Genomic DNA, 24,766 nt, shown 5'->3' on the forward strand with positions numbered 1-24,766 from the left:
TATTTCCAGGCACAGTCATGTCATTTTTTACAACTCAGGAAAAAACAAGGGCACAATTTGAAGTGCCTTCTAAGTTTATGAATATGGGTCATGAACTTGTTTTGTATGATCCAGTAAGTTAAATTAAGATTGCTGTTGAGACACAGTAGGTATTGCCAGACAGACTTGCCAGTATTTTGCTATGTTTGTCTCACAGGAACTAGAATAGGTGGGTCTTTTCAGTTTTTCTGTGTATGTCCATAATGTTTTGAATAAAAGACATTTTTGTTCGCATTAATACAAATAATATAGATTTAGGACAAGGTTTTGTGAGAATGACATGGATATCATTTTGATCATTATTGAACATCCTAAAGGGGAAACTCTTACTGTGGCAGAGTAAAAAATCAACATGTTTTACAAATATAGTAGTACTGGTATACATCATTTTATTTTTTTGAAATTGTTTCAGTAAGTTACCTTAAATATTTGTCTATATGTTTCATATTGTTTAATCTTTACGTTATGTTAATAAAACCCATTGAAAGTCCACCTTGTTACAGCTCCTATGTATTGTATTTTAAAATTTGTGTGTTTTTTAAAAATAAAATCAGTGTTTTATCAGTGTATTTGCAAGCAAAATATATATATATATTATTGAGATCATCCTGAAGTTGTTATATTAAGTACTGAAAAAAAAAGGAGAGCCATAAATTACAATAAGGCAAAAAGTGTCCAATAATAACTTGAATTTTTTTGTGTGGGGGGGGAGGACAGGACACGTTAAACTTTTTCTAAAATTATTGAAAGTGAGGGAGCAAAGCGACCAAGCTTGTGATTGGGAACTTTGGCATTTTCTGAAGTGAAATTGAAAGATTTCGTGCATGCTTTCGGAGAATTTTTTGAAAAATTTCAGTTTAAAAAAGATGTTTTTGAAAATAAATTTATATTTCAGGGGGGGGGGCAACTACCCCTGACCAAAAATGCCATTTCCTCAGAAAATTAAAAATAATTAATGAATGAGAAAACGGCTTGAAGCATATTACCAACGCCAAAGACTACTAGCCGTGACACCATTGACCATGACACCTCCACAAATGTATTGAATTTCTCTTTTCTCTTTCTGACCCCCCCCCCCCCCCCCCCCCCCCCCCCCCCCCCCCCCCCCCCCCCCCCCCCCCCCGTTCTTCAAGGTTAGGGAAAATCCCCGATCTGTGATGAGTCTATTTTATCCCCCCCCCCCCCCCCCCCCCCCCCCCCCCCCCCCCGTTCTTCAAGGTTAGGGAAAATCCCCGATCTGTGATGAGTCTATTTTTAGCATGCATGTTCACGTGTGGTGTCCATGCACAAAATTCTCCTCCCTCGATGGGCTTTTTGTTCTGTATCAGCCAATCACACGATCCCCCGTACAAAGCCGGTGCAACGGCAGTAGTACATGCGCTGCGCTGGCCAGCGCCAAGTACCGATCCATGGTTGGCCGGCCGGCCGGAAAGAGGCCCCGGTAATTATCGGGCGATTTCATCATATCCAGCGGCCAGCTGTTCGCGAGACAGAATTCGGCGGCAGGCAGCAATTGGAGAAAAAGTGTCGTGTTTGTATAACTTTGACTGAAAGATTCACGGAAAACTCATCATTTTATTTACTGGTAAGCTATTTCGTATGTTTTCGTGTTGTGAATCTAGGATTGAGACTTGTTTCTGCACTGAAAATCATGATCGAGAATAAGACTTGAGACTGAGTCGAGAGATGACACTCATGACACTGTGCCTGGTTTGTGTGACTGTCTTGAGAGTTGAGTGACTGATGTTTGACGACAACGTTTACTAAAAAAGTGGCTATTCTGAGAATGACTGGAGAGTGGAGGGGAGATGTGCAGAACTTGTGTGTAATTATTAGTTGTTATTGTTGTCAACAGTAAAAAAAAATTGCAAAAGCTGAAATGTAAGTGCAAGATATCTGGATTGGAATGGACATGATTGAATCCTAACCTAATTAACTTAAGACCTAATAATATTTGTTTTGTGCATTGACATTGTTTGTGGTCCAGTAGTTGGCCCAGGGGGCCAGTTAAAGATATTTCTGTACACGTGAATACAAGGGTGCAAATGAGCAAATTTAAAACCGTCGTATTTGTTGTTCTCCGATATACGCAAATTGAATCGGAGTCGCCGATCGAAACATGGGAATCTGATCTGCTCAATTTTCTGAACATATGAGACGAAAACCAGGTAAAACTGATAAATATTTTCGCAGATATGATGCTTAGAAAATTAGGTGGTCGATAAGGGGTAGTTCCAACCATACTGTATTTTTTTTCCAAAGTTTTTTTCTAAGACTAGCCATTTTAGCCAAACATTATTAGGCCTTTTAGGATATGTTTTTTCCTTGTTCTGAAAAGTGTTCAGGGGCCTGTTGCATGACGAGATGAGCGATACGTAGGAACGTCCTAGGACCATTCTTCCGAGATAGGAAGATTGGCGACAAATCAGCACTTTCCGTTTCACGAAGGCAATTTTGTCTTCCAAGTCCGCGACATCGTTTTATATCGATAGTATCGGAAAAATATTTAGTCTTCATCGTCACCTGAACCTTTTATTTCGGAATGACGACTTTTCATAAAATCATTTATTTAAATAAAAGGAGATCAAATGATGTTTTATTTATTACTGATTGTAGAATTGATGTATGGGGCTTACTTTATGAGGTAAAAAGAGAAAAAACCTCTAAGTTAGCGGTACTATCAAAGATTCACAAACATAACTGAATAAAATCGAATTTTTCATTATTTCCCTTATTTAGAACACGGTGTCCTTTTAGAGACACCTTTCATTGATATTTCAACGAAAGAGACCCTTGTCCGGTATAAAAATTGATTTAACTAAGTAATTTCAACATTTTATTAGTTCAATATTTTGTATTTTTATAGAATACTTACATTTAATTGTAATTTTGCAAATTATGCGTTAATATGTTATTTGTTGAGGTAAAAATAGGGTTTGAATGGAGTAAACAAAATCAACATTGTCTGATTGTACGAGACTAAAAGGGAAAATATGAGAGGCTGCGTGTGAAAAATCTAATTTATTTATTTGATTTGTCAGATATAATACGAGTGTTTATAGAGTACCTCAGATGCATGATGAGTAACCGAAGACAAGGAAAATATGAACATTGCTGCAAACATGGCCAAGTAAATAAAGTAGTGCTTTGCAATAATAATTAAAACATAGAAAAAGTTGTGCAATCCACAATGGAGAAAATAGTATTAACAGAAATAATGCTAAAAATTACAACGATCATAAACGTTGGTCATATCTAAAGTTGATCACTTAATTTTTTGAAGTTTATATAAGAATATAAGGTTTAAGAATATACAAAATATGTGCAATATTTCAAAGTTAAAGGAGAAAGAAACCATTGGAACAAGATAGCTTGTGTGAAAACAGAAAAATCAAAGAAACAGATCAACGAAAGTTTGAGAAAAATCGGACAGATAATGAGAAAGTTATGAGCATTTGAATATTGCAATCACTAATGCTATGGAGATAGCAAATTGGCAATGAGACAAAGATGTGTGATGTCACTTGTGAACAACTCTCCCCATTACTTTAGTATATATTTCACTTGAATTGCCTCTTTATCACATCTATCCATAGATCATGTGTTCTTTCTACATGAGGGTATGTAATACATATTTTTTAAGATTACATCATGGATAAAGATTGTGTATCATCATGAGAAAAAGCAAAAAGAGACATTTTGAGGATATTTTATAGTCCACCAAAGGGAAAGTTGTTCATCAGTGACATCACACATCCTTGTCGCATTGCCAATAGGAGGATCTCCATAGCATTAGTGATTGCAATATTCAAGTGCTCATAACTTTCTCATTATTTGTCTGATTTTTCTCAAACTTTCTTTATTCTTATTCTTTGATTTTTCTGTTTCTACACAAGCCTATTTGTTCCAAAGGTTTCATTCCCCTTTAAGTAAGGGAGGAGTAGAGACTACCGTGATCCTTTTAACATGACATAGGAGCCGAAAGGGGCCTACCCTACGATTTAAAATGTGCCTCTTTGTATGGATTTTCCATAATATTTTATTTGATGAACTTATCTTCATTTGTAACGATTGTGATGGATTCGTTAGCTAAGCCTAATCTGTATCTTAGAATTTTATTAGCTATTTTGATACTGCAGATTTTTGTTTTGTGTCACTGTTTCACATCTCAAGTTATCCCAAATCCAAGAATTAATTTTCATTGATTAAAATTAATCTCATCAAAAAATAATGTTTAACATCTTAGTTTTGTATCGTTTTTTTTTTCTTTGTTTTTTGCTTAACGCTATAAACATGCCTTTTTTCCTTATATTATTTCTTTTAAAGAAGTTTGTTTTCATGTTGTTGAATTATTTATAATGAGAAAGCATGAGGGGTCAGAGAGATAGTGTCGCCCATTTCGATAGTTCAAGTTTATTTTTTTTATGGAAAAGGGGTGGGGATATAGGACAGAGGGAGAATAAAAGAAAACATATTTAAAAAATATTTGGGCCTACATTACCCCGGAGAAGTTAAAATGACATCCGTTTTTGGTCGTCTAGTCGACGTGAAATTGATGACAACTATATAGCCCCCATATAAAAGATAACTTGGCGCCATCCCAGATAAAATCCATCATCAACCCCCTAAAAATATGTTTAAAGGTGATATGTCAGAGTGGCTTGCCGTAAACGCGTTTTCTCTCAATGCCGACGGTGGCGGGCGGTGTGCAAAGAAGATCATGCCTACGTAGGACATGTCTGGAGGTGTCTTTCCAAGGACCATTCTTCGTATCGCCCAAATCGGCTTTGTGAAACAGTTGAGCGATATCTCGTTCTTACGTAGAATGGTTCTACGAAAGACCATTTCATGCAACAGGCCCCAGGTTCTTTGTGATTGTGGTAATTTAACCCTAACTGCACGGAGGGGGTATGCAATCCCCATGAATATAGTTTTGTCTATATTTAAATATATTGTTAACAAGAAGACAAAACTTGTTGAGGGGTCATATTCTGGTAACAGCTTGTTTAAGGGCCAAAATGTGTCAATAGAGAGATGCCAAGTTAAAAAAAAATTATGCGTCAGATTTTCATGACTCGGCGTCTCTGCGCGTACACGGCAAGTACTTACACACTTGTACGTTTCGAAAAGGCTAGTGCACGATATATGGGCTACACCTTGATATCGATCCATACTACAAATCCATGCGATGCACGCACGTGATTCATTGTATCACGTACTAGCTGTGCGCTGACTGCACTTTTCGTTTGTCTCACGTACCGGGGTGGACGCGACGGCGTGCGAAGGTGGTCGGCCAGTGCGTATAATCTAGCGAATAATGCTACTTTTTTTCTGTCGGGTCCCGATGCGTGAGATAAATGGGTGCCATGCGTGAGACAGACCCTGGATGCGTGAGTCTCACGCACAATGCGTGAGACTTGGTAGCTCTGGTCAATAAAGCCCATGAAAAACTTTGTTTAGGGGATTATTTTGCACAGAGAAAAACTCGTTTAGGGGGTGTTTGGAAATAATTTGGCCACGTGTGTGTGTACAGTAATACATTTGACTGGCCCTCCCCCACGGGCCAGTTGGCTGGTGCGGCGGCAGGTTTATCCAACTAGGCCTAGATCTTCTACCAACTAGATCTATTGAAATGGATACCATCTACATCCACAATCCGAGCGAAAACCCTTGACCTACTTTATAATTCTGTCAAGGGAATTTGACTTTGGGATCTTGCCTTCTGTCTGGTATTTATGATTTTGATTAATTTTCTGTGAATTTGAGAAACTTGATATTGAAAATCAAATTTATGATAATTTGTAAAATGTGTGCTAATTATCAAATCATTTTCAAAGGTGACTACCATTCTTTATTCCAGAACTTATCAATCCTGGTGTCAAAATTCCCCTTGAAAAACTAGAAATGCAAAAAGGTCCCCTTATACCTCATTCACATATACCCCACGGCGGTCATACTGCAAGTTGAAATTACAGCCATTTTAACATTTTTTGTACCAGCTACATGTAGGTGGTTTGAATAAAAATTGAATGAAATGGCTGTTTTCAACTCGCCGTACAGCTGCCGTAGGGGAAATGTGACTAAGCCAAGGTATAAATCATGATAACCTAAGTGCGAAAAGGGTATGTAATTTGCACCAACTTCGGGATCTACTGTGCGAATCGCATAGTTTACTCAGGGAGGCCTACAAGTAGAGCTGTCTCTCCAGGACAACGTGTACGCTTTTTGGGAGAGTACTTCTTCAAGGCTCAGGAGCTATCTTTTTTGTGTGTACTATGAGATTATCGTGATTTAGGGGGCTTTTTCTTGCAGTTTTTGACTCTCTATTCTTGTCCTGTACTTTGCCCCTTTAGACTCTTGTTTTTATGTACTTTTTCTTTTTTAATGCTATCCACTCTTCTTTGACCACCAAGTTAAAAAAACAAAACACAATTTTGATAATTTCATACACTGTATGTTCCATGTCAAGTGTTTCAGGGTACACACATTCATAATCGGCCAAATTGATTTTACATGTAACATGAATATATATGCCCAGCCACCATCAAAGCTGCCAGACCTAGTGATATTTAGACAAGTTTAAAATTTTCAGCATCCCTTTTTGACAATGGCACATTCTATTTCTTGTGAATCTTTTCACTTTTCCTCTTCAAGCATTTTCCAAGATACAATTCCTCTTTTATTAAGAAGTAGTTGCACAATTTGTTTCTCCCAAGTCTTTTCTCCTTCCTTATGAATTTTTCAGTCCTTGCAATTATTTTCTTTTTTGTTGAGAACATTTCTCCCGAATCCCTTCCCTTTCCTCTTCCATTTTCCAGAATACAGCACTTTTTCGAATTGAGAACACAATTTCTCCCGACTCTTTTTTCTCTTTTATTTATCGCATCCTTATAAAGATCTCCGCTTTCTATTTCTTCTAAATATTTTCCATTGTCCCCTTGTTTTTCAAGATACACGAACAATTTTGTTTATTTTTTTCTCAAATCAAGAACACAATTTAATTATATCCCACATGTTTTTTACCTTTCATCTTGCATATTCTAGGAATCAGACCAGAATGAGAACACTATTTATTCCATTTGCATTTTCCAAGATACATCATACAATCCCTTTTATCAAGAATAATACTATTTCCCCCTAAATCTTTTCCCTTTCCTCTTGCATTTTCCAGGAAACGATCATTCACCACATTCTGTTTCCCCTAAATCTTTTTTTTTTTTGCATTTTTTCAGGATTAATACTTATAGATGATCAGCGGCGTAGTGGAACCAACAAGATCTCCTAGATCCGGCAAAATCTGCAACATTGATCCAGAGAGGTACATTACGCCCAGCATCATAATCGGTGGTTGTATCAAGCAACATTCAATGGCTTTCTCCTCGCTCTGAAAATGGCCACCTTCCATTCGCTGCTCCAGCTAAAGAGGAATAACGTCAGCAGGTTCTTGATTGTCGGGGGTGAGCGAAAAAGACACAGAGAGATGAAACTTGCAAACATATGAAGGAAGTAATCATTCACCTTTCCTTTTGAGATTGTGAAGGAATATTGCAAAGGAATAACATTCAAAATTAACAGACATTTGCAGAAACTCAAAGACATACATTTGCTTGCCAATCATATTCATTGTGTGTGAAACAACTATATGTAATATGCCAACCAACTGGAAACCATTTGTTTATGGCGGGACTGCATCCGTTGTGGCAGAATGTGGTAAGTCCATATCACACTTGCAAGTTTCTTGCATTTGATTGCAAATATTCTGTTGCAATTTTATAACTGATAGGTCAATCGTAACTGTAGCAAATAAGATTACACTGCTTGTTTCAATGAGCAGATTAAGAATTGATTGCAAATTTGTTTTTAATGTCACAACTTATGATCTATTTGGGACCAAAAAATAGACTTGCAATTGCTGATGTGGTTTACGGTACACCATGTGGAGTGTTATAGAAACAGTGGATAGAAGAAGAGAAGAAATGGATAGGCGAGAAAGTGGAGATTTGAGAGTAGAAACTTGCGATCAACTCATCTCCACTTTCTCGCCTATTCATTTCTTCTCTTCTTCTATCCACTGTTTGTATAACACTCCACATGGTGTACCGTAAACCACATCAGCGATTGTACAGTCATGCCACCATGCAAACCTTCAAACAACATGAGACTTGCAATTGATCGCAAGTTTCTTGCAACACATGATTATAATAATATAGGTTATTTATATTGCGCACATATCCACCTTGTTAGGTGCTCAAGGCGCTCCTATATTACCCGGCTAAGCTAGGCATTCATAGCGCACACAGCTTTTTAAGGAATTACTTCCTACCTGTACACATTTACCTCACCTGGGTTGAGTGCAGCACATTGTGGATCAGTTTCTTGCTGAAGGAAATTACGCCATGGCTGGGATTCGAACCCACGACCCTCAGTTTCATAGTCCGAAGACTAATCCACTGGGCCACAACGCTCCACATTGTAGACTGTCTGTAAGTTCTTAAAGTTTTATTCAGTATTGAATTAAATATTGTAGGGCAGGGCCATATAGGTTTGCCATGTGGGAATTTCTTTGGGCACAGTGTGCATACTGGTACACTATTAGGAAAAATGAAAAGGGGCACAAAATACATTCAAATCCAATGTCGTGATAACAGACACTTGCCATTCCGAAATGCCTGGTTGTAATATAATGTACATGATGTATATATACATGTATGTAGCCTTTCTGTAGTGTTTGACCAGGATGGATTGTTGCTTAGGGACATTTCTTTATGTAGACATTGATGAATTATTTTTAAATGCCATGTCAGGAAACCCTTCTATTTGGAGAACTTCCAGCACATGCTGATATGACTAATCATGCACAAAGGAAGGAAGAAATTAGTCAGGGTGGCGTAAGGCTTCACATAAATCACTCATAGAATTGTTGGAGTAGTATATTTTTTTTCTTTGTCAATTCTGGAACCGCACTGCAGCAATGAATTGATATTGATAGTGGATGATAATGATTATAATGATTCATGATGATGATGATGATGGTGGTGATGATGATGATGATGGTGATGATGATGATGATGATGATGACAAACAGCAATGTTTTGGTTATCTGGGGTTGCCACATCATCGTGTATAAAATACCTCAGCTGGCCTTGCATATGATGCACCACGCCGTACACCGGGGTACCGTAGTACCCGGGGTACGGCGTTGTGCAGCGCCATCTCGTGTTGTAATAGTGTACAGTTACATTGTTGTCATGGTGATCATGGTCGTACGATCGGTGCGACAATGAATGGAGACAATGATCACACACCTACATGTATTTCCTTTCTTTGATACAATCTAATGCCAAACAAATTATGTTATACTTAAGAATTTAAGTATACTTTTCGACAGCTAACTTAAAAGATTAGCTTATAGTCCCAAAACTCGCCCTGGTACACGCGGTGGGGGTGGTATAGGCTTATTACTCGTCCATCACAGGCACAGCGCAGTGCATGTGCAGCGCATTTGAAGTGAAGATTAGAACAGAACATGAAAAATTAGAATAAAGTTATCATTTGCATGCATTAATTGTTACATAAGATCACTAAAACGAAAAAAAAAAATCTGTACAAAACATTAAAATATACTTGTACACATTTTTTGGTAACCCAGGGTACAGCGCAAAAAACAAAATAAATAATTCAACATTATGGCGGATTATTATTTGGTACCCCAGGGTACCAAATACTGCATCATATAGCAAAACACATTATTAATACCCTTCTCCATTCTGTGCTGAGCTCTTAGTGTATCAAATCTTTGGGCCAAGTATTGAAATTGAATGACCTTCCATTCATAAGGTACATGCTTGCCAGTGAACTGTCATGTCCATTTAGGTGGGAAAAAATATAATAATGATTAGTTTAAAAGTACAATTGAGTGAAATGTATATTGGTACAGAATACATGTAGGCTATATTTTATTCATATAAAGTATTTGAACAATTGCCTAATACTGAAGTCAGCCATAATTTATTTCAAATAGAGCTACATGTATAAAGTTTTACACAGTAATCCTCTAGGCCTATATTTTACAATAGTACATAAAGAGTAGGCACTGATCTGTTTATAAAAGGCAAGGTATTTATAATAACCCAGCATGCATTGGGAATGCATTGTGGATTGAAAGGGCAGCCAATCCATGTCATATTGATCAAGAGTCTGGAGGTCACCACAATGGCCTGTTTTCCCAGGTCCAGGGTAGGCCTCTATTCCCATGCATCACTGCTCTGTAAGCTTGGATGAACCCATAAGTCCTGAATGAAATATAAACTGTGCAGTAAATAAAAACTATTTGGCAAAGCTTCTTTATGTAGACAAAGATTAATATGAAGCTTTCTTTTATTTTACCCTTCAATCTGAATTATGGAGTGAGGACTGCTCATGTCTGATTTATAAAGATTACTTCAAAAAGACATGGAATACTATAGATCCTGAGAAAAGAGATTGAAAGAAAAATTTGGATTTTTTTACTAGAAATGGGCCGTATTCTGAACTCGGTTTGATCTAAACTCAAATCGAAATTGTGGTTTTTATTAACTGTGGATAGCCAATTGGGACACAGTTTGTGATTTCATTTCATTTCATTCAATTTAGTGTGTGGAATTTGGAGCAGAGCAAATTTTTGCTGGAACAAATGTCATGGAACCGTTAAACCAGACCCAAGTGGCAAACGACTTATTTTTTTTTTTTTTGGGGGGGGGTTATCTTTGTTTACATGGAACAGAAATTTTTCTAAATTTTTGATAGAAATTATTGCCCACCACCATACTGTATTTTTTATATATCTTTACAGTATTAAAATTGTAGTATAATAGAAACCCATTGAAATGTGATTGGATCATTATGTGAAAAAATATTGGGTTTTTACCTGCTTGTGGAAGGGGAGCTCACTTTGCTCATTTTTTTTATGCACAGTTACCCCTGTTCATGTAGGCATGTGTGTCTTCACTTGTATAGATGTATTTCCCAGTCATTTTGGTCTATTTGTAAACCTTGTAGCAGTTGCAGTAAGAATACCTAAAAAATGGAGTAGAAAATGCATGAGGGTGATATGCGATGTTGCCCATATTATAGCCTTGCCCCTACATGTAAATTCCCAAAATGGATAGCTTTTTGGACAACCATCTTTTTCTTAAGACGCCCTAAAATCTGCCACAAAAATATTAAAGAATTTAGAAAAAATCAATCTACAGTAGTGCATATACAGTGTAGGCAGAATACATGTAAGGATATTTTGTCTGTCTTGATCATTAGTTGCAATTCTAAATCAATATCTCTGAAAAGAAAAGAAATGCCCCCCCCCTGTCCCCAAAATTCAGCACTCACCTTGGCCCAAGGTGAAAAAACATAGCCCTCCAAAAAATAAAGAATTAAATCCTACCCTGCCTCAAGAGCATTATGAAGTATGTGTATGATTGTTTCTCCCCCTTCAGGGACTTTCCCACTTGATCTGACAAAGACAAGACTTCAGGTCCAGGGTCAGAAGATGGAGGCCAACTTTCGAGAGCTCAAGTACCGGGGAATGTTCCATGCCCTCACAAAAATTGCCAAGGAGGAGGGCATCTTGGCTCTCTACTCAGGGTAAGAGAGAGGAGGAAGATGAGAGATATTAAAGAAAGAGGAAGAAGGGAGGCCAGATAGAGAGGAGAAGAGGGGAGGAGAGGTATAGACAAAAGGTGTAGAAGTATTAAAGGGAGAGTTTGGAGAAGGGGAAGGATGGTTGGAGAGGGAAGAGGAGAGAGATTGAAAAGCGGCAAGGGTGGAGGGAGGGAAGAGAGGAAGGAGAGAGATTAAAAGACGTAAAAGGAAGGGACAAGGTGAGAGGAGAGAGAATGAAGAAACGGAAAGGATAGAGGGAGTGGAGAGAAACATATTTAGAAGAGTAGAGAGAATGAAGAAGGGAAAGAGGGAAGGAAAGATAAGGATGTTCAAGAAGTATGAGGGCAGTAGATGAAATCGCAAAGGGAGAAAAAAAGAAGAGACAAATAAAAATTGTGAGTAGTAAACAGGAAAAGAGAGTTGATGGATGAAAGAAGAAACTAGAAAGCAGATGACAGAAGGAAAATGAGGGAAGGATGGAAAGAAAAAGGAAGATAGAGAGATAGAGGAGTTGAACAAACATGTACATTGTACATGTCATTGGACATTTTTTAATTCTCCACATGAGAAGAATACTTATAATTCAAACAACAGACCAGGATTCCTTGAATTCATTTGATTCATTTTGTGATCATACTTTATAAACTGAAAAATAAGATTATGACAGATGCTATTGATCCCTTCCTGAATATAAAAAATTATCTGTTACCCTGTTCAAAGCTAAATTAAAAACCTACCTTTTTCAGGAGAGAATCAATAAGTCACTTTTTGTTATATAATTTGTAGATACACTTGGCTTCCCTTTTCCTGTAATTATAAATTAATCATACTTTTTGTTTAATTATTAATTAATTATTTATTCTACCTATTAAGTATTGTAATGTGCAGTTGAGTACATAGAAATTGTGCAATATAAATGTACAATTATTATTATTATTGCTATACTGAACATACATCTAATAACACTGCTTTTCATTAGAAAACATTGAATAAACACTGTAACATTCTTCTCTTTTTAATTTAAAAATCTTGATTTCATAATTTCAGGATCCGACCTGCCATCCTCAGACAGGCCGTTTATGGCACCATCAAGATAGGCTGCTACCACTCCTTCAAGAGAATCCTTGTTGATAACCCAGAGAATGAGACCCTACCAGTCAACGTCCTGTGTGGGATGACGGCAGGAGTCATCGCATCGGCGATAGCAAACCCCACTGATGTGCTCAAGGTTGGGGCAAAATTACATTTGATTACATTAATTACATTACATTTCCAAAGATGGTCGATTGAATTTGATTAAGCATCAGTCGCTCTCATTGAATGTCTGCACATAGGTTCAATGCTAATCTTGTAGACTGGAGTTGTAGCATAGTAACAATAATAAATGCATCATAGCTATAACAAATTTACCATCAGCCAGTCAGATTGAAGGATTTCAGTAGCTTTTAACTGTTATTGCAAATTTGTTATTATAACAATTTTTATGAAACAGGCCCCTGGTGTACAAAGTTAGGTCAATGTTGCATTTAATTACATTTGATTATTAATCAAATTACATTTCCAAAGATGGTCATTAAATTTGATAAGGCAGCAGTTGCTCTCATGGAATATCTGAATTAGGTATTGAGTCATTCCAATTTTTTTTTTTTGACCCTTGACCGCCCAGGTTTTTTTGGGAAGTCCAGTGGTCCGCTAAAATAAAGAAATTCAGTGTCGCCAAAGACTATGAATTTATCAACCACTTTAGGTTTATATTTCCATATTACATATTTAGATATACAATAATAATAGTATGAAGTCCGATTTCTCAATTTCCTTTCTTGAATTCATCTGCCTGTACCTTTATGATCCCAATTTATGAGTGCATGTACAGCCATTTTGTTCTGTTTTTTGGGTCACGAATGCTGCAAGCCGTAGACACCCTCTACATGTACATTCGTTGGTCACAAGCTGAACAAAATGGCAGCACATATACAATGCCAGGCCGATAAATTCAAGCAAGAAAACCATGCATGCATGTACGTTCACTTCCCTCTTGTGCATCCATAGTACCTCTGCTTTCTAATGTAGCCTGGCCATATGTTGGAGAGGAAATGCAATGAACTGTGGGAAGGTCTTTCATTCAGAATAATTGGCCTTGAATAAAAGGAAGAGAGTGATGAAGTTGTTTCCCGATATCCACTTATAGAGGAAACCAGCGATTGGGTCCTTCTTTTGATCAGACTTGGAAAGTTTCCAGGAACTCTTTATCTCTGTTTTATCAGCTTTCCATTTAAATGTATGATCAGACAGTTCACAAGTCATTTATGCATGACTGACATCATGAGACGGAAAAGTTGGACCTTTTTTTTCGATTCATTTGAAGATGTAAAGAAATAGGGAGATTTTTCATTGATAGAACTTCTATAAGCAGTTAGTCTTTACAGGCATACCGGTAATCCTAAAATGTATGGCTCAATGATGAGTACTCTCCAAGAAAACTAGAATAAATAGTATGCATGTAAGTATTCTTTATGGGGATAAAAAATGCTATAAAATTTCCATTAATAGGGTAAGTTTTAAAGTCTTTATTGCCCAATTCTTTTGCATTAATGTTACTGTAATGTAGTGACCCAGTAATTAGCATTGTAGATAGGTCACGTGTCCCTCGTTTGTCCATTTCTCCCCACCCCAGGTGCGTATGCAGGCCCAGAGTGCAAGCTTTGCCAATGCCGGGGGAATGTTCAACTCATTTGTCACCATTTTCCAAGAGGAAGGTACAAAAGGGCTATGGAGGGTAAGTACATGTAAATATACACTTTGGCTCGTATTCTGAAGTTGGGTTTAATTTAAACTCTGGTTTAAAGTTGTGGTTTAACTATGGACAGCCAATAGTTGCATAAATCTCTAACAATAGAGTATAAATGTATCCGCTCATTTTTCGCTCAAATCATTCTTAACTGTTTCGGAAAGATAAATAAGATAACCTTCTTCACCATTCGCGAGTTAGGAAAGAGCACAGTAAGCATAGGAAACATACAATGTAAGGAAGATTTTGACATGTTTGGCTTTCCATGATGTTAGCACAGAGTTTGACCATGGTCTAAGTTAAACCTGACTTCAGAATACAGGCCTTTGGGTCATTCTCAACAAAATCTCACAATTCATGAAACCGGTGACTTATTCCCCCCCCCCCCACAACCCAACAGGAATGGATATGCCGTCCCATTAAAAGAAGAAGCAACATCTGTTGACACCATTCACATTAATTGAAAAAAAATGTTGAAAGATTCGTAGAGTAAGAAGGTAAATGGTATTGTTACAGAAAGCTTGACTGATATTGATTAAAAGAAGGTTTCCTACCTGTATAAATTATAAAATATGAAAAATGATACATGCTTGAACAGATGGGCTCTAGAATTAAAATTGAGGTTGTCATTCTTCCTTGAAATATATGCATTCTGCATGTACACAAATGAAAACAAAATGACAGAGATGCTGTAAGCAGGAACATATGGCATAAGCACTTCTCATGTTTTGTATCATTCAAATTAAAACAGAAAAAGCACACAAATGCTTTTAAAATGGGTGGAAGTGAGAGTGCGATCGATAACAATGCAGATGTATGATTTGTGTAAAAGGACATACACCAATAACACAATAATACTGTCCACAGGATATTCAACGGGTAACAAAGGTGTTTTGAGGTGGAACTAACACCCCATATGACTTTCAGGTACATTGTACAGTTTATACATGTAGTTTGAAATACACTTAATTCTCTTTTACAGGGTGTTGTGCCAACTGCACAGAGAGTAGCAATAGTGGCCGGTGTAGCACTGCCGGTGTATGACTGGTGTAAAAAGACAGTACTAGATAGAAGGCTGATGGAGGATGATGTCAGACTACACTTCTTGTAAGTACATACATTTACACCTGTTACTTGGTGTCAAATCAATCTTGTAATTAATCACAGTCCTCACCTGTTGAAGTTTGTTATCTGATGTGCAACATGTATGCTTAAAAAGCTTTAAAAGTATTTGTTTGGGACATGTGGTGCTTCAGATATATAATGATCTTCTTATGAGTGCAAATTGCTTCATACATGTATATTGATGTTGATGTTAAATGTATAATATTTATCATTACTTTAATTACGATATACGATATTTACCTAAGATAGCCACTTCAGTTCCAAAAACGATTCTCCCAGCTGGCCCTGCTATTATTATTACCTTGGCTCTAGGCTCGGCTACCGAGGTGCTGAAGCATTTTAGGAATTTCTTCCTACCGGGTACCCATTCACATCACCTGGGTTGAGAGCAGCATTTTTTTAAAATGAATTAGTTCAGATATGTCAATGGGAATTCCATGGACTGCGAATATGATTACGATCTGTGTGCACATTTTTATGTCTGAAAGCATGAGGTGAAAACATTTGTCTGCAAGCCAAAACTTCTGTTGGCTTGTGTACAACTAGATGAGTGTACATTTCACAGTATGAAAATATTTAACAAACTTCCTTCTTATGTGGGGGGAAATACAGGGAAAATATTGTCTTTTTTTATAGTACAATAATTATTCAAAATGTGCAGCATTTAAAAAATCTTTACATATTTTCGAAGGTTTATTAAATCTTTTTTTATCCTTTAAGAATCATCTCAGAACCATGAAGAATATTGTTGGTGAATTTACAAGAAGGTGTTGATATTTATATATACTTTCCAGGTCAAGTTTCATGGCTGGTTTAGCTGGTGCCATCTTATCCAACCCAGTTGATGTTGTGAGAACCAGACTGATGAATCAGCGAAATCTGAGGAAAGGAGTGGTCACTTCGTCAAGTAGCTTCATGTACAGGAATTCAATTGAATGCTTGTTAAAGGTATGAATATGATAATGATGATAACATTTGGTTCTTCAACACAGGATTTATGCCTCATTTACATTTGCTACATTATTGTATGATGGATTAGTCTACAAATCGTATACGACCACAGGCTTCAATTTTTGTGTTTACAGTATTAAAGGGGAAGTTCACCCTGAAGAAAATTTTGTTGTAAAAATAGCAGAAAAATAGTAAAAAATATTGGTGAAGGTTTGAGGGAAATCTGTTAAAGAGTAAGAAAGTTATTAGAGTTCAAAATTTGGGATTTGTGACGTCATAAACGAGCAGCTGCCCCATGTGTTATGTAGGCCCGTTTCGGGTACACGTGTACACGCACGGTCAAGTCAGTGCACGGTTACTAAATTCCATCACCGTGTACATGGTAACATATGCATAAAGCTTGCATTTGACTACAAAGTCAGTGAACAAGCTCACAGCCTCACATTAAATCTTAGTTCTCAGACACTGTACATGTTTTAATCACTAATATGTCAATATATTTCAATTAATCTAGAGTGAGTTCACTTCCAAAATCGCTGATTTAATCCACATTCATTCTGGAGACTCAAGTTTTTGTACCACGAAATGGGTCTGCTCCGGTCTCGAAAACCGTTGCTCAATCACACTTAGAGCCAATTTGAGGATCACCAATTGCGACAGCGATCATTGCTACAACTTACGTGTTATACGCTTGTACACATGTGCTACAAGCCTACAAACGCTCCTCAAATTGGCAACAAAATAATGAAAATCAATCGATAACTTCAGTTACACTTAATTCTGCAGCGATCTGTGCATGCATGTACGGTACAGTATACAAAATGCGCATCCAACGAGCGTCGGCGCTAGCTAGGGCCCTGCACTGATTTTCTTATGCATTCTTTATTAATTTAATGCGCTGCTAAGCTGAGTAAACTTTTAATTTGCACCAATTTTTGTGGATTGATACTTCAAACTTCTCAGGTAAGCTTTAAAACCGTGACTTAGGCTATATAGACCCCTTTTTATGACATGTTGATGCGGGTCCGTGTCGACATGAAAACATAACTCGCTCTCACAGTGTTTACAACGTGTACACGACCGAAAAACATGCCGTGTACACGTGCATCAAAAATGGACTTTCAAAACGGGCCTAGTGTTATGTAATATAAAATGTATGAATCTCAAATTTTGTATGGTTCCTGATGACTTAATTTTCTTTTCTTTTCATGATCGGGTGTGAAATGATTTGTCTATTGATATACAAAAGTTACAGTGAAAACCACTTTCAATTTTCTGAGAAAATTACATTTCATTGATTTTTTTCCCATTCGCTATGTAGGAATGCTGCTCGCATATGACGTCACAAATCAAATAATTGAAATTCTAATAACTTTTTAATTATTTGATGAATTTTTCTCAAACCTTCGGCGATATTTTATATTATTTTTTCTGCTATTTTTACAATTAACTTTTTGTCAGGGTGAACTTCCCCTTAACAGCATTGAAAGATATTGAAGGCAAAAGACAAAGCCATACAGAGGCCCTACCAGATGTGGATTCAGCAAGATTAGACACAATACTATTTCAGGGGCAATCTTGTTTTTGCACAATAGTGCGGCCTCTCAAAACTTTCATGTCTAATATTGCTTGATCCGCACCTGAGTCCTATAGGCCCGAATTCACAAAGATGGTTTTTAAAACCATCGATTGAACCCATGGTTTATGCAAATTTTCTGTATAAATTACGCTTATTTATGGCGTATATTAAAAAATTTCCATTGCTGATCCGCAATTTTGTCACATTGCGCCAAATTGACGCCTGTTGCCATGGTTAAGTATGTTATTTTATTCATTAGTCAACTGTTTGAAGAGTGGACTCAATAATTCAAAACAATGGACCCATGAATAAAATAGCCTGGATAACCGCGGCAACAGGCGTCAATTTGGTGCACTGTGACAAAAGCGTGCATCAGCATTGGAATTTTTTAATATACGCGGTATAAAGCGTAATTTATACAGAAAATGTGCATAAACCATGGAATCAACCATGGGTTTTCAAAACCACCTTTGTGAATTGGCCATAGAGATCGCACGGTGAGCCGACACTGATGGTACTTTAACCCTGTGCTGATCTTAAGGCGTCACTACAGTGTAACATGCACTTGTGCTGATCAATTACCCTCAGTTAATTTTTCGCTTTTTGTTTCTGTTTATTTTTCAGACTGCGAAATATGAGGGTTTCATCGCACTCTACAAGGGATTTGTACCTACATGGGTTCGCCTTGGCCCCTGGAATATCATTGTATCCTTTCCACGGATCATTTGAGTAGCATCGTTGAGTAAAAATCTATGTATTACATTGCTTGAAATTTGTGAGGAAAGTAGATTAATGGTGCCTGGGTTTGAAGCAATTTTTTATTTGGGTGGGGGGGGGGGTTGTTATTTTGCTTGTGCAATCTTGGTCAAAGGCAATGTTTTTTTAGTCAAGTGACGGGAAGTTCACCGTGAAGAAATATTTGTTGTATAAATATCAGAAAACATGATAAAAAATGTTGGTAAAGGTTAATTGGAAAATCCGTTTAAGATTAAGAAAGTTCTTAGAATTTTAATTTTTTGATTTGTGATGTCATAAACAAGCAGCTGCCCCATATGTTATGAAATATGAAATGCATGAATTTCATTTTTCAATGGTTCCTGATGACTTATCTTAAGCAAATTTTCGGAGTATTTCATTTCATGTCTATTTCGAACAATAAATTATGGATTTATCGTTGTTAAAAACTATTTTCAAAGAAAATGACATTTCATTGATTTCTTACCATTCGCTATGTAGGAATGCTGCTCGCATATGACGTCACAAATCCAATAATGAAAATTCCTTACTTTTTAATTCTTTGATGGATTTTATTCAAAATTCGGCAATATTTTATTTTGTTTTTTCTCCTTTTTTTTTACAGTAAACTTTTTGTCAGGGTGAACTTCCCCTTGAAGAATGCAGCATGTACAAACGTATTCAAAATATGCTAGATTTGAATTTCCCTTTTTTACAAGAATATTACTTCAGTTTATTTGATATTTCATAGACCAACAGTTTTTGAAAATATATATTTGTATTGATTCACTTCTTGCGATATTCTTGAATTTGATTCTGTATTGTTTTCTGGTGCACCATTTGTAGTAAACAGGAGCAGTAAATCTTCGCAGAAGTGAATTTTCTATATTGTTGAAAATAATGCCATCATATTTCCTCCCATATTTGTTTCTGCATTGATTTTATTCATTTTCTGAAATTTCTGTTTCCAAAAAAAAGTTTAAGAAGCATTGATAATATTTTGACCTTGACTCTATGTCTACTCATCAGTTCTTCATAACATACGAGCAGTTGCAACGGCTACCTTTATGATGACTACCTCAGCATCCCGACAGCTGGTCATTGGCATTGGTTAAACACCTACATATAGATGGACAACTGGTGAATGCTGAGAGCAAATCATGTGACTTGGTTTCTTAAGGGATTATGTTGATGACTTCATGGTAGCTCTTGGATGCCATGTGACTTGGCTGTATTCCTCTCTAGCGTGAGTCAGGGATCCTTGACATTTGAGAGGTTAAAGTGGAATAGTGACCTTTGGGCACTCAGAGGATCATGGAGATGTTGACAGGGTCAAGAAGAGTTCTACAGATACAGAAGTGTTTTGTCACACCTAGTTCTATCACTTCCAAATAGCCCAAGTTTCTCTGATGACAGTGGTTTCTAACATTGCAACATTGCAAATTTTACCCTCTGATATGTGCCTTGCATGAGGATTCCTTATTTGGAATCATCACTGTGCTGTGTTAAACAAAAGACCAACATCATCACTTCTGTAGATGGTTACCAGGATTGCCTCAAGGAAGCCAGTCAGTCCTCAGAATCAGATGCCATGACTTTGCTTTCCTGCATGAAAGAAAACTATTTAATCTTTTTTTAACATATATTTGGTGTAAGTGCAAGAAGGAACACTAATATTTCTAAACCTTTTAGTTTGGGATGGATAACCTTGTGAAGATTTCATTAGAATGCCGATGGAATCCCACTTTGTCAAGAAAGTCTACTTGATGAGAACAAAGAATTTCTTCTTACACAGGCCATTATGCAGCCAGTCTTTGGCATCAGAGAGAGCATTTGCCACATTGCAGCCAGCAGATAGATACAGTGTGTCATTGCTGATTGACTTATTTGAAATCACAGTGGCATCTGCTTACTCTCAACTTCATGCAACTTGCATGCTCTGCAACTTATCTACTTATATTGTTTTAGAGATGTTTGTTTATGCTATACAAGTGCATTGTGTACATGCTGAAGTATTAACAATGTCAACAAATTGGACAGAGTGTGTGTGAATAGAAAGAGACCTTGGTCCCGTTTCATAAAGACTTGTTATAATAACAAATGCAAGATTTCTATAACAAATTGACTATCAGCCAATCAGATTGGAGTATTTCTGTAGCTTATAACTGTTACTGTAAATTTGTTACTGTAACAAGTTTTATGAAACGGCCCCCTGTTCTTGGCTTTAGTGGGGAGGAAATTGTAGTTTGCTGATCCCAGAACTTTGAAAAAAAAATAGATACAGAGTAGTACCTGTAATACAGTTTTATTAGTGGAGCCAGCTAACTGGATGTACTAACAGACATTACCTTCAGCCTTTATTGGGAGTGGATTATAATTTGCTAACCCCAAAGTTGTAGAAAGAAAAAAAAAAGAACTCATAAGAACTGTAATCGATGGAGACAGCAAACTTGTTGTACTAAAGACCTTAAATTCTGTTTTCATGGGTGTGGATTATTATTTGCCGACCCCAACATTGGAAAAAAAAAGAAGAGAAGAAAACTTATCGGGACTATAATTGATGGACCAGCTATCATGCTGTATTATAAAAGACATTAGATTCTGCTTTCGTGGGGTGTGGATTGTAATTCATATTTTGATACCCCGCGACTAGTTTAACTTGAAAACAAAAGAATTTACCTAAAAAAATGTTATATTCATTCTAACTCTAGGAAATTTTTACAATACAATACATAGCTTTATGGTATCCTTGAATTTTATAACTGGGAATGGAACACTAAACCCTACACTTTTTTCAAGTCTTGATTTGCAGGTGGTGGTTTATATATAATACAGCCATTGTGAGACATGCACTGTTAAAAGTATGCCACTGCTAATTTAATGTACATCATAAGTGAACATTATCTTTCACTGATGATACTGCATGTATATCACAATGTATATCAACACTATTGATAATTTTTGCTTTGAATTAGCTCAACCTAAGTAAAGTGCTTGCATGTCGTTGCTCTGCCGGCAAGACCAAATGAACTATATGTCATAGTCCATTTTAATTTCAGACATGGTCTTTTATAATCTGTGCTAAAAATATGGGAAGCTATTAAAAAAAAAGGTCAAAACTTTGTTTACAGTCTGTTCATCTAATATTTACTGGAATCTTTTCCCATGTTGGTATAAAAATTGCATAGTAAATATGGTAATGCCCAGAGAATAGTTATAGATAAAAAGGTGAAATAATATGGTTTATAATATTTGCTCAAAGCGCTTTCCCCAGTATTACAGAATAACTACGCAATATTCATTACTGTACAAATCTGAAAACAAGTATTATATTTTGTGAATGCAACAATTGTGTTTTTCTTTCGGCAGTGTACAAAAACTGCACACTGTTGAATTTTTTTCATAGTTCACTTTCTACTTATGATAGATCTGGAGCCGTTTTAAAAAGAGTTGCGATTGATCCAATCAATGACAACTACAGAAAGCCAACAAAGTCAACATATACAATGCATGTTTGTTCAAAAAAAATTTTAGTTATGAATCATGAATGTATATCCATAAATTCATTAATTTCTTGACAATTTGGTATGTGCTCTTTTGTTTACAAAGGACATTTTTCAAATTTCCTGTAGAAAAAATTATGACACTGATGGATTTCCATAGAGGTACGATTGATTGGATCAAACATACCTCTTTGTAAGACGGGGACCAGGATTTCTGATTAATCCTCATTTACTAGACCTGGGCCCCATTGCATAAAAGTTACCATTATGGTAACTTTGCCATCCAATGGTAACTTGCATGGAATCCTTGATTCTGATTGGCTGTTGATCAGCGTTACCATGGTACCTGCCATTGGATGTCAAAGTTACCATAATGGTAACTTTGATGCAACGGGGCCCAGATATAGTCTGCATGCACAGACCCCTGGTTTTCGCAATTTCGCATATGCTAGTAGTGCATAATGCAGAGTCTGAAGTAGTGAGACTAGATTCACTATGTAATGTGGCATTTGACACAGAGTCTTTGGAGTGTAGTCTTTACTCTAGACCTGTTATTGGGTCAAGTGTCAAATATGAGTCTGGGCTTGCAGACTAGCCCAATTACTTTTCTTTCAAAGGTGGGTGTTTATTTTTTTCACCTAGAGTTAAGTCTGATTTAAAGTTATGATTTAGTCCAAATGCTCACAAGATATTGAACATGGCTATTGATGATTATGTGATAGCGTGCATCCCCTGAATGATATGTAAAGGCCTGGTCACACCGCCCGAGCGTTGTTGGAGCGGTCGTGGAGCGGTAGGGAGAGAGGGTTGAATTTCGCTCACAAAGTTGGGGAAAAAATTGAAAACAAATATCTAAAAAAAACAAAAAAACAATCGAAATCGAAAATGGTGAACGGTAGCGAGCCGTGATGATTTTTTTCTCTCTGCTCCACGACCGCTCCAACAACGCTCGGGTGGTGTGACCAGGCCTTTACTAAAGCATTGGTGCATTATATACCATATATACTGGGAAATGGAATGCAATTTATAGTTAGACTGAAATCGTTGCGAATAGGGAGAAGAATACAAGAATAGATAGATTTAAGAGTGAGATAAGTTGAACACATGTGTTGAAGTTCGGTTATATTTTGAATAATGGTACTGTATTTATTTACCATCAGATTGTCAAAGAGAAAAGAAGATTGTGTGTTTCAATTTTCGATTTAGTCCCTTATTTTTTGTGTTACACCTTTATTTCTTCTTACTTACTACTTCTTGACATTTTACTACTTAAAGTAATTTATACAAGATAGAAAATATCAATTAGAAATTGGTATATTTGATTTTATTTGTCATAGATATCTGATTTGCATCTAAATATTGTTTCCATGTTACCATTTAGTTAAATTTACTTAATTCCTAGTATGGAATCTATGGACTCTAGAATCTAGATGTATATTGATTTATATTTTTATACTGTTTTCCTCAAGGTCTCAGCAGCTATCCTTTTGAAGTTTTATATGCTAAGGTCACACAGTGTTTTGTTGAGTGTTTGCTTTCATGGTTTGCCTGTATAGTCCTAATGTGTCATTTATGTATGCAGGGTACATGTATATGAAATAACAATGAAATTAACTTATTTGGGTACATTTTCTTTTGTAAGTAGGTCAACTAATCTACTAAGAATATTTACATGCACATGAACTACGATTAACAGTAAATAATGTATTGATCATCCAGTATTTTAAAAAAGATACCTCTTTATTCACAAAAGCCCTCCTTTTCTCAAAAGATGAAGACACTGTCAGCTTTTTTTTCATGTTTATTGTTATTGCGAAGGGGAAGAGGGCAGAGATGAGGGGAGGGGGCACTAGTTTTAAGAATGAAATTTAAAGTATATTGCATCTAAAGGCAATTTGAATAGCTATAATGATAATGATGATAATAATAGTAATAATAATCAGGCTGTAAATTCTGTTAGTTTTAGAGCTAAGCCACTTTCCTGACGCTTCTTCTAGAAACAGTACAGGCCACCGTCTGGTGTATTGTCGGACTGGTGAAGTGCAGTGTGCAAGTGTATGTACATCGTCCGATAAAAAAATGCTTTCAGCGTGCAAGTAAAACAACCACCGTTATTAACGGAGCTGGGTCTTTTGTACCTGTACTTGGTCACTGGTTTCCACTGACCACTGGGAATGGTACTTATTTCTATATAACATGACAAATGGGGGAAAATGAAAAAAAGGGGAGCACAACAATTTTCCAAGGCCAAATAAAGGGGTGGTTTTTCGAGGATGGTTAACAGGGAATCCACATCTTTGACCTTGGAATTATTTGAGCTGGATAATGATGTGTAATATATAGCACTTACCTTCGCTTTATTAGAAGTTCTAGATCAATTTTCAATAAAGCACTATTATTGCTGTAGCT

At 36.6% G+C, this 24,766-nt stretch overlaps 1 protein-coding gene across 1 annotated transcript; it reads left to right on the forward strand.

Moving 5' to 3' along the window:
- Window positions 1-1,493: 1,493 nt before the first annotated feature.
- Window positions 1,494-21,528, forward strand: LOC121429632 (kidney mitochondrial carrier protein 1-like). The gene is made up of 9 exons (XM_041626770.1): window positions 1,494-1,624; window positions 7,272-7,749; window positions 11,511-11,658; window positions 12,724-12,904; window positions 14,351-14,452; window positions 15,447-15,571; window positions 16,384-16,537; window positions 18,744-18,824; window positions 19,884-21,528. Exons 2-9 carry the CDS (start codon window positions 7,689-7,691, stop codon window positions 19,923-19,925), a joined length of 894 nt encoding a protein of 297 aa, XP_041482704.1. The 5' UTR covers window positions 1,494-1,624; window positions 7,272-7,688; the 3' UTR covers window positions 19,926-21,528.
- The last annotated feature ends 3,238 nt before the right edge of the window (window positions 21,529-24,766 follow it).

This window comes from Lytechinus variegatus, chromosome 16, assembly GCF_018143015.1.
Source record: "Lytechinus variegatus isolate NC3 chromosome 16, Lvar_3.0, whole genome shotgun sequence".
Taxonomy (NCBI): Eukaryota; Metazoa; Echinodermata; class Echinoidea; order Temnopleuroida; family Toxopneustidae; genus Lytechinus; species Lytechinus variegatus.